The sequence below is a fragment of the Eubalaena glacialis genome, chromosome 20, assembly GCF_028564815.1.
Source record: "Eubalaena glacialis isolate mEubGla1 chromosome 20, mEubGla1.1.hap2.+ XY, whole genome shotgun sequence".
NCBI classification, from domain to species: Eukaryota; Metazoa; Chordata; class Mammalia; order Artiodactyla; family Balaenidae; genus Eubalaena; species Eubalaena glacialis.
Window position 1 is genome coordinate 34249025 of NC_083735.1, and position 19819 is coordinate 34268843.

At 55.4% G+C, this 19819-nt stretch overlaps 1 protein-coding gene across 2 annotated transcripts in view; it reads left to right on the plus strand.

Annotated features, from left to right (window-relative positions):
• The first annotated feature begins 218 nt into the window (after positions 1-218).
• The window catches only part of IKBKB (inhibitor of nuclear factor kappa B kinase subunit beta), a 46712-nt gene continuing 27111 nt past the window's right edge, over positions 219-19819 (plus strand). Inside the window, exons 1-5 of one of the 2 annotated variants that reach the window (XM_061177535.1) lie at positions 219-304; positions 886-1008; positions 11443-11537; positions 12897-13014; positions 15379-15448. In XM_061177535.1, coding sequence (XP_061033518.1) covers positions 904-1008; positions 11443-11537; positions 12897-13014; positions 15379-15448 — 388 coding nt within the window. In that variant the 5' untranslated portion in view covers positions 219-304; positions 886-903. Of the gene's footprint in view, positions 305-588; positions 765-885; positions 1009-11442; positions 11538-12896; positions 13015-15378; positions 15449-19819 lie in introns of those variants that run through there. The other variant, XM_061177536.1, reaches the window with a different exon arrangement.

The following is a 19819-nucleotide window of genomic DNA, read 5'->3' on the forward strand; positions in this document are numbered from 1 at the left end:
GTTCAAAGTCTAGGAAGCGTGTCAGGCTGACCCCAGGGGTGCCAGGTGAGGAAATCCCCATCTTCCCTGTCCCAGAAGCCGCTCGGGTCGAAGTCGCCAAGTCTAAAAAGGGCTCTGGCTTTTCTCACGGCTGGTCACCGGGCGGAGCGGGGCGGGGCCTGGGCCGCGCAGTCCCTTTAAGGCCGCAGCCCACGTGCTCCGTGACGTCAGAGTAGGAAGTGTTTGAGGAAGTGGCGCTCGGCTGGCGGGTTTGAGATTCCCGCACTTTAATGTCGTCTGGGTGGCGCCCGCTCCCCGCCGCCAGGTGAGTCCCTCGGGCGGGCGCCCCCGGTGTCATCTGCCCGGCGGGCTCGCACCCCTCCTCTCCGAGGCTCGCGGAGACGCCCGTGACGGGTCCTGAGTCAGGGGTTCCTGGGCGGGGGGAGCTGGGAGGCCCCGGAGCCCGGCCCCGGCGGGGTGGTGCCGGGTGGCGGCCGCGAGGCGGGGGCCCGGGACGGGGCGGTGATTCGTCCGCGCCGCGGTGACGCAGGGACAGCGAGGAGCTGGGAGGGGAGGCGCCCCGGCCAGCGGGCAGGGCGCCCGGGCGGGGTCCCGGCTGGGGATCCTCTTGCAGGTCCTGGGCAGTGGGGCGCCCTGTCCTTTGAGGGACTCTCCTCCCTGCTGCTTCCATACAGCTTGGGGAGGGGGAGGGGGTCGGTGGACGGGCTGCGAAAGGCCGGAGTTGGCTACCAAAACCAAACCAAACAACCTGGTTTATGTACGAGGTGAAAACCACTTCCGATTTTTCTTTCACATGGAAGGGCTGTAGTATCTCTTGTCCATCTCCTTGCGTTCCATTCTTCCTTAACCTCCGCCTTTTGTCCCCCACCGCCAAATTGCTTACAGAGTTAGCAGGACATCAGTATGAGCTGGTCACCTTCCCTGCCAACCCAGACATGCGGGGCCTGGGAAATGAAAGAACGGCTTGGGACAGGGGGATTTGGGAACGTCATCCGATGGCACAATCAGGTAGGCCCGGTGCCGCTGGGAAGAGCTGGGGGCGGCGGGGTTGGGGGCAGGCTCCCCCCTCACTGCCTCTGTGCGACCCTGCGCTCCCTGGGTGAACGGGGCTCACCTTGGCCATGGGCTTCTTGGGAGAGAGTGAGAGAGGGGGCCTCAGGGCCCCTAAGCTGACTCTAGGTTAGTGGTCTCCAAGCTTTATTGACTGTGTCACCTAAATAAATAGTAAAAAAAAAAAAGTTTAAGCTTTCAGCTTCAGTTATATATATTGAAAATTATATATCTATGCTAACCTTAGACTAACAGCTACTAATACATTGTGTAGTAATATATTACATGTTATGAAACATGCAAAAATAGAAAAATCTAAAGTGTGAAAATAATAAAATATTTTTAAATGTTTGAAAAGTTAATTTAAAAAATATTTCAAGTACTTACCAATTACGATGTCTTCCCAGTATTGTTTGCAATACTTCACAGCACGAATTATACAGAGACACACGAAAGTGAGAATTATCGTTAAGGATGGTGGGTGAACATCCGTTATTTCAAATAATTTTTATAGTTTTGAATTCTTTGGACCGATTTCTTTTTAGCTTTGCTAGATCTTCATTGTTTTGTTTTAAACATCTTTGTTGGAGTATGATTGCTTCACAATTGTGTGTTAGTTTCTGCTGTATAACAAAGTGATCCCCGTTGTTTTTATTCCTTATGTGTCTGACGTGAGTTTCTCACCCCACAAGCGTTAGGTCTTCCATATTACTGTTTGTGTGTACTGGTGTTACATGCACTGAAATTCACCACAGCAGTGTCTTTAAGCCATTCGTCCATTTTATGAGAGTTATTTTGTTAAAGTCGGATAATACCATCCATAATTCTACCAAAGTGGGGCACACGGAACCTGCAGCACGTCCTCCATCCCCTGCCTGTGGAATGCCCATTTTCCTTGGGATCCCTCGAGTGTCAGAAGCGGCACGTGACCTGACAGATGATCTGAGGACGGTGCTGTACGGTTAATAGCAGGAAAGCTTCATTTCGTGTTTATTTTTTGGATTCCAGTCTTGGGAAACCCCTACATATACCCAATTTGGAGCCCATTGCTCGAGGAAACCCCCTCTCACCAAATAGATAATGCTAGCTTCTTGACCCAAAATTCAGACACCCCAGAGCCCCTGAGGGAAGAAGGCTCCTGCTTTTTAATCAAGGGCCACGAGCATCTTTTTGGACTCAAGAGATGGAAAATTTCTTACCGCTTCCCAGGAGCCTGGCTGCAGCCAGCAGGGAAGGTCATCCAGGCCCCCAGCCAGCCACGGCAGAGGGCCATCTCAGACAGCCACCCTCCTGTATCAACTGGAAGACATTTTAGGCCCTGCCGTGAACCCTGTCAGCTCTGAGTGGATGGAGCAGCCCCTGGAGGAATGTGAGAGCCAGAGCTGGAGGGCAGAGGACAGTCCTGCATCTGGTAATTCTCATACTCACCCAGGAGACGCCAATTCCAGCAAACCCTGTGGCTGGGACGGGGTTGGGGGAAGGGGGCAGGGGGTGCAGCCAGGGGCCTGGCATCAGGATAGGAGAGTCAGATCCTTCCACAGCCCCACGCAGACCTGGGCCAGGCTGCTTCCAGACAGGCCAGGGCTTCTGGAGTCTTGACTACAGCAAGTGTCCCGCTGCAGCTGAACTGGAGACATCTTGGTTTCCTGCAGGGAGAGTTCTATCAGGATGTGCCGAGTGTCTGCCATCTCTCACCCCAAGTGGCCTCCATCTGCGCTCTGGGCTTGGGATACGCTTGTCAGATGGAGCTTGTTTCTGGCTTTATAGCTGCGAGCCCAAGAGTGTGTGTGTGTGTGTGTGTGTGTGTGTGTGTGTGTGTGTGTATGGACTTGTTTTCTAGAATTGCTACTTTCCAGTATCTTCTCCTGTTCAGAAACCTTAATTTTTAGAAAGCCAAAGGCTGAGCTCTCGTTCTTCCGTTTGCGGCGCCTCCACTCCCTGCCTCTCCCCCGTCGGCTCCCAGCTGAGCCCTGTGCGGGACGAGCCCCTCTCTCCTGGACATCTTTGTGTGCATTCTGCCCCTGCCTCCAGGACCCCGTGTAGACCACCTCCCACAGAGCCGGCAGGACCCCTCGTCCCGCGGGAGCTGGTTCTCACTGAACCCTGCAGCCTCGCTTGTTCGGGCAGCCTCGCGCGGTGTGGTTTTCTGCCTAGGAGTGTTCCCATCAGCCTGGGCTCTGCCCGGCTTTGGGCTTCTTTCACTCCCCCCCCAGAGACTCTCTTGGTGTTACACGTGTGTTAGGTGCACAGGGTCATCCACTCTTGGCTAAAGACCTTTCTGGAAAAGGGAAAGAGCCATTCATCAAGTGTTATAAATGTAAGCTCCCAGCTTTGATTACTGCGACCCAGGAGAGGGGCCCGGTGCAGTGAGACCTTGTACCGGAGGCCGGGGTCCGTCAGGGGGTCTGGAAGGCTGCCCCAAGGAAGCAGCGCTGGACAGGAGACCTGAGGGATGGTGGAAGCTAGCCGGGCAGAGAAGGCGGGAGGAGGGTTCCAGGCCCAGGGCGCGGCCTGTTCGGAGCCCCTGCGGGGGGGTTGGGAGGGGTAGGTCATGGCAGGTGGATGTGAGCGGAAGGGCTGAGAGGGGAAGGGCTGCTGCAGGGAGCCCCGCTCGGGCTGCAGGAACACATGGCGGGGCCCAGGCAGTGCTGGGCTGGGAAGTCAGCTCTCCAAAAAAATCCCTGACTCCTGCAGCGTGACGGCTCCACTGCGGCTTGTTTCTTGCTGCTGGCGGTTTAACCTCCTTTCTCACCGGATTCCTGAGTATTAGCAGTCAGCTCTCAGGAGCCGGTACTGGGACCCCACTGACACTGCCCCGTCTGTTGGGGAGACCAGTTAAGTAAGAGGTTTCCGGAGCAGTCCGGGTGCGAGATTGGACTGGGCTGATGGTGGTGGACGTGGGGGGAAGTGGGCAGATTTAAGAGCTTTTCAGGGTGACATTGGCAGGACACAGGGGTGGAGTGGACAGTGAGGGGCTGGGGGAGAGGTGTCCAGCATTCCCAGGTGTGTCGTGAGCACTGGCTCGGGGCCTGGCTCCGTCCAGGAAGCACTCTAGGTCCTCCGGGCGTTCCCCCCTTGGGGAAATCCCTGGGCTGCTCTGGGTGCTTAGGGGAGGGTCTTTAATCGGTGTTCAGGATCAGAACACGAGCGTGTTCTCCGGGAGGACACCCCTGCTTTCAGAACCTCTGGAGGAGAGCAGCTGGGATAGGGTGGTGGTTATTTAACTCCAGTCGGGCAGAGTAATTGCTTATATTTGACATGACAACCATGTACATTTTCCTAATACGCCATGTACCTTGTCTACAAGAGAGAATATTTGTCCTTCATCATAGGAGAAGCATAAAGGAGCCTAAGCATTGGTGTCCTCAGTCAGATGAGTCAGACTAATGATCAGACCCATCATTTTTTTTTTCTCAGTATTTTTAAAATGAATTAATTAATTTTTATTTTTGGCTGCATTGGGTCTTCGTTGATGCGCGCGGGCTTTCTCTAGTTGTGGTGAGCGGGGGCTGCTCTTCGTTGCCGTGCGCCGGCTTCTCATTGTGGTGGCTTCTCTTGTTGCGGAGCAGGGGCTCTAGGTGCGTGGGCTTCAGTAGTTGTGGCATGCGGGCTCAGTAGTTGTGGCTCGCGGGCTCTAGAGCGCAGGCTCAGTAGTTGTGGCGCACGGGCTTAGTTGCTCCGCGGCATGTGAGATCTTCCCGGGCGAGGGCTTGAACCCATGTCCCCTGCACTGGCAGGTGGATTCTTCACCACTGCGCCGTGAGGGAAGTCCAGACCCATCATTTATTGAGAACGTCCTGTATGCCAGCATGGGCGAGGTGTTTCACATGCTTTATCGCCAGTCTGCTCAACCACCCTAAATGGAAGTACTGTTGTCTTTACTCCCATTTTATAACTGAGGAAACTGAAGCATAGAGAGGTTAACCCCTTACCCAGAGACGCTAAGCTAGTAAGTAAAGGAGCTGGAATCTTCTGAACCTACATCTGTTTGAATCCCAGCCTCATGCCTCCTCCACTGGCTTGTGGCTTCTCCAAGGTGGGGATCCAAGGTCAGGGACACCCCGGAACAGGCTCAGTTGAAGCACTAAAGGAAAAAGCCCCCTTTGGATGACAAAATGTATAAGTCTTCCTTGCTAAACAGAGACCCCTAAAGTGAATATTTCCCAGGGAGGAAGGGCAGTGCAACAAATGACCCTACCCGTCTCCGTGAGTTTTTTGGTTCTCTTACCAAGCATGGGCCTTGACAATCCTTGCTGTGTGGATACTCCCTTAAATCTTCAGCCCAAGGGTCAGTACTTTCTAGATGGGCTGATATTTTCAATAAGGTGTTTGTCAAACACAAAGGAGGAAGAAGAAGAGGAGGGGACCTCAGTGACCTCAGCTGCAGCCCCCTTCGGGAGCGAGGGGGAGAAAACTCAGGACTCGCAGTCGCACAGCCTGCGCTCAAGTCCTGGCTCTGGTGTCGGCAGCTTCAGGGCTCTGGGCCACAGCCTCCCACATGGATTTGAAAGAAGCTGAGATATCGATCCCCTCTGCTCTCAGCATGTCTGGGCCAGACGTGGCGCTGCTACGCCCTGGAAGCCTCTGGACACATCCCAGGGTACCTCACAGATACCACATACTTACTCTGTGCGCTGTGATGGGAAAGGCTGGGAGTTGCTGCCCTGGTCCCCGAGGACACACCGGTTATCCCTCTAGAAGTGGCGCTGGCTCTACTTGTCCCGTCACTGGATGACACTAAGCCACTTTAGCCTGTCTGTGTGTCTTCAGGTCTTAAAGACTTTGAGCACGGGCCTGAGGCCATCAGGGGTCCGTCAGGGAAAAAAGGAGGTGACCCTGACGTACTGTGCTCTAGTCGAGGGGATAAAGTGAATCCTCAGGAACGTATCAAGTGAGTGTAAATATGAGCACCAAATCGTGAGGAAATAATCACGGCTCCTGTTTATCGGGAATGTCATTGCCAGTTGTGCTGGGTGCTTTACCCACACTGTCTCGTCGATGCCTGGAAGTGATCAGAGGCTTCTCAAAGCAGGGTTTGACGGGAGGTGGAGTGCAGGTGGTGGGACGGGGAGAGCACCGTCTACACGGGCCTAGGAAGGGAATGGTGCTGCGCGAATGTGCTCCAGGCCCTCAAGGATCAGATGCTCCGTCTCATTTAACTGACAGCACCGGCAGGGGTAGGGTCGCCTCCACCTTGTGGATAAAGACCCAGAGGCCCAATGGGCTCAAGGTCGCACATTCGCCAGGCGGAGTACAGGGATCATGATCTCTGACCTGCTTCGCCCCTGAGCCCCTGTGGGTGGGTTTGGAGGCCGATGTGCCCGTTAGGTGTTGACTCTGAAGAGAATGGGGTGAAGTCAGCTGTCTCGGCCTAGACTGGTCACCGGGGTTGAGTCAGGGGTGAAGCTGCGGCCAGACCTCGGCCTTCTGACTCTCAGGCCTGGGTTCTGTCCCTAGGATCTCTCTGGGCCCAGCTTCGCACCTCCTTCCTGAAACACCCATCTTGGAGGGAGGACCTGAGAAGGAACAAGGAAGGTATTTCTGACCCCCCTCTTGGACCACAGAGGCCTGTTGGGTGGTTGCCGTGGTAACAAGAGTCGGCTTTCTGACCTGAGGGTGTGGAGGGACCTCTCGGCTTCCTGTGCATGTCCCCTTGTCGTTAGAAGAACACCATCCGATGGTCTCAGAAGTCTGAGGATGCATGCCCCCCGCCGCCCTCGCTTCAGAGTATACCCACGTTTACACGCAAGGTTTGTGTTTTCCTGTACAAAAGGCAGAGTCGCAGGCACTCGAAGGACCTTCATAATCAACTGCCTTTGATGTAGGTACCACTGTGGGCCCCTTTCTGCATTTTCTCAAAGTACACATCACTTTTAAATTTTGCCCCAACTTACTAGGAGCTGGATACTGAGATGGTTTGGGCCGAGTCTGGGTTTCCAGAGAACTGAGCTGAGGGTGGGAGGGTTCCGAGCCAAGTGGAGAAAGTCATCCATGCCCTCGAGTGGCATTGCTGCTGGAGAACCAAGCCCCCCGCCCCCCGAGTTCCAAAAACTTCTTCGTAGTCTGTTTACAATGAATTGAATTTCGCTTTCCAGAGCCAGTATGCTTTTAGCAATGGAAGGTCATTCTCTTTGGGTTTGGGTTTCAAATGAAACATTACTCATGGAAAAACGGGAATGTTTTAGAGTACTTGCTAGAGGGCCACCGGGTAAGAAAAGTTGTGTCTGTGTCTGCATAGGACACTCAGGCCTAGGAAGTCAGGATTTCCCCTGCCGCCGTAGGATGAAGCTGAGCTGTCCGGAGTCAGTGTTGGTGTCTGTGCCCACTTAATCTGTGATGTGTTCCGTGTTCATATCGTTAAGTTGGCTCTTTAGGTTTGGTTTGGCTGTTGAGACCAATATCGGATCAGTCTTCAACATCAGAATCTATTTGTGGATTCTGGGATGGGCCAGGTGATGGCTGTGTGTTAGCTCCGGTGTTTGTGTTGGGCAAAAGACTACAGTTATCTACAATCACCCAGCATATACAGGTAGAGTCTATAAAATATTTTCTAAGTCACTTAATAAGTTTACCCTTTGGGTTTGATTTATCTGTTATCTTTATGAAGGAAGCATACTGTTTATGCTTGGGAGAATAATGACGCCTCCCAAAATGTCTGCGTCCTAACCCCTTGAGCCTGTGAGTATGTTAGGTTACGTGGCAGAGGGAATTAAGGTTGCTAATCAGCTGACTGAAATGGGAAGATTATCCTGGGTGATCTGGGTGGACCCACTGTAACCACAATGGTCATTAAAAGTGGAAGAGGGAGGCCGGAGAGTCAGTGTCAGACTGATGCAACCACAAAGACTCAGCTGGTCACTGATGGCTTTGAGCTGCAGGAAGGGGCCATGAGCCAAGGGATGAATGCAGCCTCTAGAAGCTGGGGCGGGTGGGGATGTGCATTCTCCGGAAAGGGACACAGCCTGCCCACATCTTGATTTTAGTCCAGTGAGCCGCTTGCCAGACTTCTGACCTCCAGAACTATCAGGAAATAAATTTGTGTTGTTTTAAGCCAGTAAGCTGGTGGCAATTTGTTGTAGCAGCAATAGAAAATGAATACACTGTTCTGTGTATTGAAGTTAAAATAGGTGCAGATTTTTAAACTCTCAGAGACATTCTGAGGTAACACACCATGCGTGGCAGTATCTTCTTCGAAACTGTTGCATAAAACACTGTCCGTCACAACATCACACGCTTGAGTGGACGCTCCCAGCGGCGTCACCTCCTTTTACAGCCTGGCCGTCAGTCTTCTCTCATTGGTAGATCTCGGCATCCCAGCCCGGGTCCCTGTGCGATCCCGCCCACCTGGAAACAAGCATCTAGACACATGTCAGAGCAGCTGTTGGTGAAGTTACCAGAGAACTGGGTGAAAACGTTCTAGTCTGAACGCTTAGTGGGAAGTGAAACTCGAAAGCAGATTCAAATCAGTTCGAGAGCAGAGGAATCGGGAAGTTCACTCTGTAGAGGATGGAACGTCCTGTGAGATGTAACTCAAGTCTGTTTGTACATCGATTAAAGAAATAGTGGTTTCTTGACACACACCGTAACTCTTGACAAGTATTAGCTGAACGTCCACCCAAGTTCACTCGTCCGGCTGTACTGATGGGTTCAAGAGCAACAGGACTGACAGTTTTTGAAAGAGGTCGGCTCTTCTTCAATAGGGCTTCTGAATCCAGGCCAGAGATCAGGATTCTAAGAGCAAAGTAAGTGAACGATGTGGCACAGCCTGGCCATCAGTGCCTGCCTGGCACCAGGGAGTGTTGGCACAGAGGCAGGCGTGGACCATCGCAGGGTGAGCCTGGGGAGCACTGTGCTGGGTGAGAGGCCATCACAAAAGGCCACATCTTGATGTCTGAACAGCTAAATCTGTAGAGACAGAGTGTAGATGGGTGGTTGCCTAGTGCTGGAGGGGGTTGGGGAGAAATGGGAAGTGACGGCTGACGGGTGTGGGGTTTCTTGGGGGGATGATGTGCGTGTTCTAAGACCGACGGTGGCTTTGGCCACCATTCATTTACTTTGAATGTCCCCCAGCCATTAACGTGCAGGCTTTCTTTTCTTTCTTTATTTTTGGCTGCGCTGGGTCTTCGTTGCTGCGCACGGGCTTTCTCTAGTTGCGGTGAGCGGGGGCCACTCTTTGCGGTGTGCGGGCTTCTCACTGCGGTGGCTTCTCTTGTTGCGGAGCACAGGCTCTAGGTGCGCGGGCTTCAGTAGTTGTGGCACGCGGGCTCAGTAGTTGTGACTCGTGGGCTCTAGAGCGCAGGCTCAGTAGTTGTGGCGCACGGGCTTAGTTGCTCTGCGGCATGTGGGATCTTCCCGGACCAGGGCTCGAACCCGTGTCCCCTGCATTGGCAGGTGGATTCTTAACCACTGTGTCAGCAGGGAAGTAAGTCCCCACATGTGTGCTTTAAACGGTTGAATTGAACGGTATGTGAATTATAGCTCAGTAGAGCTGTTGAAAAAAAATAAGCATGTGAGGTGACTGCATGACAGAGGCTTACCCACAGCCACGTGGGAATTTGATAAAAGCCACTTACTTCTGAGAGTGCCCTGGAGGTGTGGCAAGTACCTGCTTCGGGTCTTGGAGCCATCACGGTCAAAAGATGCCTCCGCCTTCTCCCCGAAGCTTTTGTTCTTGAATGTCGGTTTTAGGGACGGGTCTTTTGACCAGCGAGTCAGGGGTCTTAGTGGACACCGTCTGTCTCCGTCCGGGACTCCCATTTTCCTTTTCCTCCCGGGTGGGTCCTTGTTCACAGGGATAGTGGCTAGTTTGGTGGACGTGTGACCGCGGTGCACTTCTGCCACCCTTGGGAAGCATGTGTTCCTGGGGACCTTGCCACGTCCTCGACATGCCGCTGTTAAGTCCTGTTGTGTACCGAATGAACTCCTGCACTTACAGAGCTTATGATTCCTTACAGTATGCGTTTTCATAAACAGAGAAAATGGTCCGACAGGGCCAGTAGGACACCCATCCTTCAGTTGGGCACCAGTAGGATTTTGGTACCGTTCTGAAGCCTTTTCTTGCTGGATTTACACTCCGCCCGTCCCACCGGCTGGGGCTTGTTCCAGGGCTCGTGGCACGTGGGCTGTTGGGGGAAGGGGTCTCGCTGCAGGTGTGTAGGGTTCGCGGGGTAGGGGTGGAGGTCGGCTTGCTCGCTGATGGCAGGGCCAGCACCCAGGCTGCTGCCACAGAGCCATGGCCAGGGCAGCTGCTGACCCTCGGCCGTCCTGGGAGCCCCATGGGCCAGGAGGTGGCGGCCGACCACTGTCCTGGGTTCTGTCTAGACACCTAGGGGAAGGGAAGAGTTAATTCTCGGGGCCCAGGCAGTTGCTCATTCACGAGAATTGTAGTGATTGCCTTCGTTCACGGAGCCTGCATCGAGGGTACTGTGCCAGGTACTGCATTAGAGGTTAAACGCTCGAGGAGGGACAGACCTATAGTTTAACGGAGAAAAGAGAAAATAACCCTGTGACCCTACGGAAAGTAAGTCTTTGGTAGGTAAGTACAATGAAGGAGTGGGGGGGCCGGTGCCTGGGCATCTGCACGAGCCAGAGCAGAGACCCTAGAGCACAGGACCGGGCCGGTGGTCTGACCTAGACTTGGCGTCAGATGCCTGGGGTGGAGTCGACGGGGGATGATGGAAAGGCCGGTTAGAGCCCAGCCTGGAAGGGTTTTACGTGCCAGGAGTGCCTGTGTGACATGGGTCTGCCCCCAAGAGTGTTACTGAGCACCCCTAAGGGCTGGACACTGCTAGGGGCTTAGCTCCATGACAGCCCTGAAAGGTGGGTGTCAATGTTCCCATTTTACAGATGAAGACACTGAGCCAGACCTCGTGGTCTGCCAAGGGTCACAGAGCTGGTACATGGCTGCATCGGGATTTGAATCAGCCTGTGTTCCATCTCCTATACCAGGCTTGCATTCTCTCTGGAGAGAGAAACCCCCCACAGGGAGAAGCATGAAGCCTGAAGCCAGGGCATTAACTGTTAGGTTGAAGTGCAGGGAAGTGCCCTTTGCATGGGTCGGAGGTCACGTCCAGCAGCGTTGGGGTCTGAGGAGTGAGGACTCTCTGGGGCAGGAGTGGCCGGCAGAGGTCTCGTGGAGGAGGTGGGGACGGAGCAAGGCCTCGGTGCAGACTTGGGATGGATAGAGATGAGGGGAGGGGGCAGGCTGGGAGGTGGGGCTGGTGGGGACCCGCGTGATGGGCTGGAGGTGACTGGGGGACATCTGTTCAAGTGGGCACCCATGCGGACCTCGGGAGCCTGGAGGTGATGGCGGTCCGTGCTCCAGGTCCTAGGGAGACAACTTCGGATTTGACCCTCGGCATTCTCTGATCCTCCCGTACGTGTCCTCTGCAGGAAACCGGCGAGCAGATCGCTATCAAGCAGTGCCGGCAGGAGCTTAGTCCCCGGAACCGCGAGCGCTGGTGCCTGGAGATCCAGATCATGAGGAGGTGAGAGCCTGATGCACGAGCGGGATCGGGTGCGGGACCGCAGGGCCGGGGGCCTGGGACGTCAGAATGACTCTGGAGGGAGCTAGGCGGCCGAGCTTTGGGATGTGGAGCAACAGCCCCGGTTCTGTCTGGGAAAGAGCTGTACATCCCAGCCCCTCAATAAGGACCCCAGCCAAACTGTCCAGAGGGGTGGCTTCTGGAGGAGTGGCAGTTACAGCCCACCACTGGGCCTTGGCAAAGGCTCTTGGGGGTTTTCTTTGTTATGTTAAATTATTTAAAATAGCCATCACAGTTAATTTTCCTTTGTTGGCAAAGTCCTTTTTTCTCCAGTGTTTGCAATTCCGAGCTGGTATGTGAGTCTCCCGTGCCCTGAGCCTGTTGCTGTCCTCCGTTCCTCCAGGGTGCCCTCCCAGCCAAGAAGGCACGTGGGGAAGCTCACAGACCGTCAGGCCCCAAACAGGGGCTCCCTGCTGGAGCTCAGGGAAAGGGGAGGTGTCCCCTTGTTTGCAGGTGCACGTGCGCGCACACACACCACACAGACACACACACCCCCCCCACAAACACCCCCCCCACACACACCCCACACACACACGCACACACACCCCCCCACACACACACCCCACACACAGACACCGCACACACCACACATACCCCGCACAGACACACACCACACACAGACACACACACCCCACACACACCCACACACAGACACACACCTCCCCCCCCCGCACACACACAGACACACACACACCCCACACACACACAGACACACACCCACACCCCCCACACACACACGCCGCACACAGACACACCCCCCCCACACACACACCCACACACAGACACACACCTCCCCCCCCGCACAGACACACACACACACCCCACACACACACAGACACACACCCCCACACACACACAGACACACACACACACCCCACACACACAGACACACACCCACACCCCCCACACACACACCCCACACACAGACACACACACCGCACACACCACACACACCCCGCTCAGACACACACCCCCCACACAGACACACACCCCACACACACACACCACACACCCCCTCCCTGCCCAGTGGTGTGAGATCCGAAGTTCCCCTGCTCTCCCTGCCTCAGAGCAGTGTGGAGATACAGGGAGGGCTTGCCGGGGCCCTCTGAAGAGAGCGGAGCTCTGCACGGGGCGCCCAGAGCAGGGCCTATGGTGCTGACAGTAGCGCTGCCGGGCCCTGGGCGAGTGGTGAGCCCCATGTCTCCCCGCTGCTCACCCTCCAGGGCCCTCAGCGCCTGCAGGCCATGGGGGGCTGGGGTGGAGCCGGAGCCCGGCCCTCCCTCACTGGTTCCCTCCCCCCAGGCTGAACCACCCCAACGTGGTGGCCGCCAGGGACGTCCCCGAGGGCATGCAGAGCCTGGCTCCCAACGACCTGCCCCTGCTGGCCATGGAGTACTGCCAGGGAGGGGACCTGCGGAAGGTGAGGCTGCGGGGGCTGGGCAGGGAGCTCGGGAGCCTCGGGGCGGGGTCGCGGGTCGCGGGTGCACGGAGGGCAGGGAGGGGCTTGCCGTGCACCCTGCGCAGCTGTCCCTGATGTGTCGCGGAAGACCCACCAGGTCCGAGCGCAGGGAGAGGCCAGACAGACTCCAGGACGGGCCTTCCTCCCTCGGCACGCTGGGGCCACTTGAGCCCTTCGGTGTCGTCGTGGCCACTGTCCCGGTTCGGAGGGCTTCTCCCAGATGTGGCCGCCCGGGGTCCTGGAGCAGGGCAGGAAGGGACTGGCTCGGGCCAGCCGGGCTGGGGACCCAGAGCCCCACTGACTCAGCTTCTGGGCTCCTCTCCCTTTCTTCCCGCCGCGTCCACCATGTCCCTTTGCCAGAACGCACGCTGCGGGGTGGGTGTCGGGGACCGTTGTGTGTCCCCCTCCCCAGCGATCTCCGGAACAGTGTCACGACCCGCTCTTACACGTGGCCTCGTGTGATTCTCAGCAGCCCGTGACGTGGGTAAAACGGATGGGATCCCGTGTGAATGGTGGGGCCCGCGGCCCCGAGGGCCCACGTGGGTGTCCGGGCCTCACACAGCTGCAGCGGCAGAGGCTGGGTCACGGCCGGTGGGTCCCAGCCGCGGGCCCCCCTCCGTCTGTGAAGGGAATAGCGCCCAGCGCACGAGGACCGTGAAAGCTCTGGGCAGAAGCTGGCTTTGTATTGAAAAGAGGTTGCCTGTTCGTCTCCACCCCCCTCACCTCGCGCTCTGGACAAAGGTCTGCATTGTTTGGGGGCACGGTCAGGATAGCCAGGCGGTTCTTCCATCCGTACTCAGCACTTTCCGGGACCCGGCATCACGTGCTTTCCCAGCACTCTTCCGGCCCCTCCCGCCTTCCCTCTCCAAAGAGGGCTCTCCATGAGGGCTGGTGTGCCCGGGTGGCTCTCCCATCCTGGGAGATGGGCTCATCCTGGGGTTCAGGGCAGGATGTGAGCACAGTCCACCCCCAGGCTGGGGACTGATAACCGATGACAAATGGGGAACTTGACAACGCTTCCATTTTCCTCTTTATCTTCCTAACCTTTGACAGCTGATTCCTAACTGCAGCTATTTAGGGAGATAAAGCTGTGTCATTGTAGTTGAGTGGACAGTCCTTAGAGGGCAGCATGGGCTGGGTGGGAGGTGACCAGCTTACAGAGGCAGAGGATTTCGGACGTCATGTTGTAGGCAGCAGGGAGCCAGTTGGCCAGGGAAGAAGCTGACACAGACTTTGGTGTGATTGACCTGGCACAGGGTGCAGGATGGTGCAGGGGACGTGGGAAGCGATTGTACCCCACGGGGTCTTGGCCCACGCAGTCACCAGGGGACCTGGGAGGAGGGCGCTGCTGCCCCGGTGCCCGCGGTCTGTCCTCTTTGTTCTCCAAATGAGGTGGCTCGTCATTCCCACCTCTAGAAAGTTCAGAATCCGCACCTGATCTGGGGAGACAAGTTTGGCCAGCACGGGAGCGAGGGTAAAAGCCAGAGCTGATTGAAGGAGTGCTGTGTGTGTGCCTGTCGCAGGGAACGGCTGGCGGACGTTCGTGGGTGTGGGTGTGAGTTAACGACGGGGCACCCTGTCGGGAAGTTACTTCCTGAAGTTGAGGCCGGCTTCCAGCAGCAGACGGAGCCCCTCGACAGGCTTGCCAGGGCCAGGAGGGCACAGGGGCTGAGCGTTTGGGCACGAGCCTCAGGTGGACCTGTGTCCTATGGCAGCTCTGCCACGCAGTGGCCGTGGTGGCAGACGGATGGCTGAACCCCTCCCGTCCAGCACCCTCACCTGTGAAGTGGAAATGCCGCCAGTGCTGGCCTGGGGAGGGGGGTGGGCGGGAGGGAGGGTGAAGTGAGACGGGGCAGGTGAGGCTGCACTGAGCCCGTCCACGCAGCTCTGCCGGGTGCCCGGCACGTACTAAGTGCTCACTGCCCGGTCCCTGCTGTCATCCCCACCCCACAGCAAGGCCACGTCGGGGAAGGGGTCGGAGGGAGGTGTTCAGTGGCTCCTTTGGGCTCTCGGGAGCAGTGGAGCAACTGTGGCTGAGCTCAGATGGGCCTGCTTCCCCCAGGACCCGACACAGGTGAGACTCTGAGAATGACTCAGGGTAAGGGTTAGGGTTACACACGGGAGCGCTTCTAGGAGCTCTCAGGTGCTTCCTCCTTCCCCGCCTGGGCCGACCCTGCCCGTCCTGCCTGGGCTGGCTGTCCGCCCAGGTCCCCAAGGCCCAGGGCCCGGGGAGTGCTCAGACGGCCTCGGCTGGTGAAGGACACTTGTGGGCGCATTGGTGGCTGGTGACCGCTCCCCCTGATGCCTCTTTCCCCTTCTTGACAGTACCTGAACCAGTTTGAGAACTGCTGTGGCCTGCGGGAAGGAGCCATCCTCACCTTGCTGAGCGACATCGGTAAATCCCAGCCCTGGAAGTCAGGCCGTGCCCTCCGGGGAGAGGCCTCTGGGGGCGAGGACGGGAGATGACTGGTCCTCCAGTCTCTACGGAGGTGGGGTTGTCGGGGACAGACGGTGGTGGAGGACTGGGGACGGTGGGGATGTCAGTAGGGCCTAGTCGGGCCGGCGCTGAACTCAAATAGATTTCCCTTCCTTCCGGACTAAGTCATGAAGTGAATGATGGTGTATATAGGGTAACAGATTTCCTTTCCCATTAAAAGCTCCACTCCCTACTTTCCCAGAACAGCCAGTGATAGAGTAGGTTGTCTGTCCTTTGAATGAATTTCATCCCTTGGCAATGAATTTTTCCACTTCCACACTGGCGGTTCTTTTGCTGGCCACAGGCTTAGGAAAAACGGGCCTTGTTTATCCCTTTGGTGCCCTTGGTGTCCATGGCCCTCGGAGAAGGCCTGGCTGGCGGCCCGGCTGGCCTGGGGAGCTGGAGCCTGACCTCAGCCTGCAGGGGTCAGATCCAGTCTCCTCCACCCTGGCACCTGCTATTATTTAGGGGTAAACCTCCAAGGTTGGTGGTGCAAGGATCTAGAGTTTAGAGGTACCCAGAGTTCATCACTGAGCCTTTGCCCCCAGATTTGGGGAATGACGTCATTTTCACCCCTCTGCCACCACAACCTCTTCGAAGCTGTATTTTTCTTTTTTCCTTCTATGCGTTCAAACTTTCTTTTTAGGAAAATATCAAACATATAGGAAAGTTGGAAGAGTAGTGAAACCCACACACCCGTCACCCAGGTTCACCAGTTTTTACCGTCTCGCCACATCTGTAAAGCTGTGTTAGCTGACGCTTGGCCTGGGAGGGCAGGGGGCCTCTGGTCTCCGCGGCTCCGGGTCTGCCTCCCTCTCACTCTGGGCAAGAAGGAAGTGAGCGGAACCAAGGGATGACATGCTTAAGGTTAGGATCCGAGCGGTCGGACATAGAAAATTCCCTCTCCCCCTGTAGCCGGTGTCCCTGTCCTGTGGATGGGGTTCACGGTGAGGGCGAGTTGACCTGGCGCCAGTTTGGGGTTTTTTTTTCCAGCTCTATTGAGGTATAACTGACAGGTGACGCATGTAAGTTTCAGGTGTGCAGCGTGAAAACATCGCACCGGTTTTACATGACCAGCGTGGCCGTCCGTCACCGGCCAGACTGCTTCCCTCGTGTGGGTGTGTGGGAGGTGCCCTCTCTGATTCCCTAGGGCGTCCAGTCCTTAGGCCAAGATCCCACCTGTTCCCTCGACACCTTGCCCCACCCTGGCCCATCCACGCTGTGCTTACACTTTTACCTGTTTTTTGCCCCAGTGGCCACATCATCAGTTTATTCTCCGTTGGGTTGAAGCCAGGTTAGAAGGTTGGGGAATATTCTTTTGCTCTTCATGGGCAACTTTGATTTTGTTTCTCTCTGGTTAGAGCTGCTTCAAGTCATTTTTTTGTATGTTATTCCCTCAAATATCGGGCTTCCCCTCATTAGATTATTTGTGCATTCAGGAGATCGTTATTAAGAAAGTCTTTAAATTATTGGCTCAAGCACACGAAACTGTCTACTTCCTCATGCAGCCTTGTACTGTAGTGTACAGTGTACTGTGTACTGTACAGCCTCAGGTGACTGTAGTGATATTCATGGAGCCTCTGCTGGTCACGTGTCCCTTGGTGTGGGCACGTGTCACATCCAGTTACCTTGGCCTCCTGCAGTAGCTTTCATGTGATGCATTCAAGGTGTTTGTGTGTAAGTTACATGTAAATCACAGTCATGAAGACAGGAGACAGGTTCACTCCACGAGCTCCTGTGGCTCCGTTCTCCTGTATCAAAGGTCTTTAGGTCGCTGATTCCCTATCTTTCCTCTCTGTGGCCCCAGGTTGGAAATAATGAGGCTTTGAAGTACTAGTCAACTAGACTTAAGTCCGTGAAGGCCGAGACTTAGTCACTGCTGTGTCTCTGGCATCTGGAACAGCAGTAGTACCTTATGTAGCAGCTTCTTTGTAAATATTTGTCAAACGAATGAAATAAATCCCAAAGGAAATTAGAATAAGGACCTATTTTTTTATTGAAAAGAACCGCTGTCCACATATAATTAAATTAACACTCCCAGGTCAAATACCAGCACTACCCCCTGTTGGCGGTGTGACCTAGGGCACGTTATTTAATTCTTAAGGGCAGCAGCTTTATTTGCTGTGAGGTGGGAACATAACTCACCACGTGAGAACCGTTAGGAGGGTGGAGTGAGGGAGGTGGGATACGTAATCCCAGCACGCGCTCTGCTTGCCGCGTTAACGTGCAGTCAGCACGTGCTCGCCCCTTCCTCCTGTCCTTCCCTCCGGGTTTGGGTTCGTAGCACCCCTTTTAGAAAACCTCCGTCGCCCTCCTTTGGGTTGTGACCTGAGGCTGGGATCCAGTGAGCCAGGCAGGTGGCTGTCTTCTGAGACGTCCCTTCCCGGAAGTGGCTGCCTCTGGGATGCCATCAGGCCCCCTGAGTCGGAGGCTTTGGTGGAGGTAGCTGATAAGCCTGTATGGTACTTTCAGTCCCTTTTCTGATTTGTGTACGAGATCCATGAAGTTTATTTTGCACGGATGTTGTCACAGAGCCTGAGTCCAAAAGTTTTTCTGGGAGTTCATCTAACATAACTCTTTTATATTCTGGAACATTTCCTGAGCCTGTTTTGTTCCAGTTTGTCCCAAGGGCCGGCCGCACGTCCCCTTTGTGGAGCTGCCCTGCTGGTCCCTGCCAGGTTGACTTCAGATAAGGGCAGAGCCCCACCCTTGCCTGCCAGGTCAGATTCACGACCTTCTCCTCTGGGTGACACCTACTTGCCTTTAACCTCTTCGGTGCCACTGGCCTCCCAGAGATGCCCACTCACAGCAGCGTCAGGATGCTAGACATAGGCAGGATTTTTTCCAGTGAGCTTTACGTTGCCCAAGAAGATCTTGCAGAGTACACATGAGTGAGTGAGCAGACACCCGGCAAGCATGTGGGTGAGCCCGTTTCCTGTGCCAGGACGGACAGGCCTGTTAGAACATTGCTCTCAGGCTAGTAAGAGGTCTGGGGACAGGTGGCAGAGGCAGCTGGAAGCGATCTGTCTTCCACATAAAGCGACCCTAAAATAGCTCCAGGAAGTTGTATCTCAGTGGACTGTATTTAAGCAGTGTGCTCATTATCCTTTGGAAAACATTGCCATGTGTTTCCCTCTGCCAGCTGACAGCAAACCCCTGCGCACTCTGGAGGCCCAGGTCTCTGCTGCCCAAAGAGCGGGGACCTGCCCACACCCAGGCCAGCTGGGCGGGACGGTGATCGATCACCATGGCCTTACCGGATCTTAGCTCTGCACCCATCTTGATTCTCCAGGTGGCCGGGGTACCGTGGTGACCGACCGTCCTGTCCTGTAAGCATTCAGGGCCCCTGCTCCCCGTTTTGTCTGTGCTCCGTTCTCTGAGTCACCATCTCCGTCCCCGTTAGAGCTGCTCCTGGCAGGCGTCCAGCCCTTCCACCTTACAGGACAGGGAGGCTTCCAAAGGGAGCTCAGGGCTTTAGGGAGTCAGAACACTGGGCTCTCCGCTTTGTGTTTATGTAATTGTGGATTTCCTTGCTTAGTCTGTTGAATACTTACATTCTGACTGCACTGCTGATTATAATAAAAGATGACTACCTGGTCTCAGCAATCCAGGTCATTTGTATATAAAATACATGGAAAGGCGTAAATAACCAGATTAGTGAATGTGATCATAATAAAAGAGAAGACAGCTGCTCTCAGTCCTGGCCTCGCTGCCTCTCCAGCTCTGCTGCCTCTGACGAGGGCCTTTCCTCTCTGGAAAACCAAGGTGACTTTCTGGGCCTGCACGTCTTCAACTTTAAATGAGGCATTTGGGCTGGGTGACCCCTAGGGGCCCTTCTGACTCTGAATATTGCTTTTTCATGGTTCAAGTTCTGATTTTCAGAAAGGTTGCCCAGCATGTCTTTGACATCCACTGCACTGCCCCAGCCTGACTGCCTCCCGCGGTCCTCATGCCTCATCTTCTGCCTGGAACCTTGTCTTGATGCTGTCTGTCTATTCCTGCCCCAGCCTGTGTGTCCCTCTCTGCACCTGGGTGACCGCCCACTGCTTCCAGTATTCTGTGTGCCGGGCCATCCTCACGACATCCTTATCCACCAAATCTTTTCCGAAGTCTGGACGTTGAACGCTGACCTCCACCCTCAGCTCCATATCCATGTCTACACGATATTTCTCCCCAAGTCACTTCCAAATTGAAGTCCTAGACGTTTTCCTTAAAGCCGATCCCTTCCTGACGTCCTCTTTCTTGTGTCACTGGCCCTGTCTTTCTGCCAGCTCCCCGACACGGGTGCCA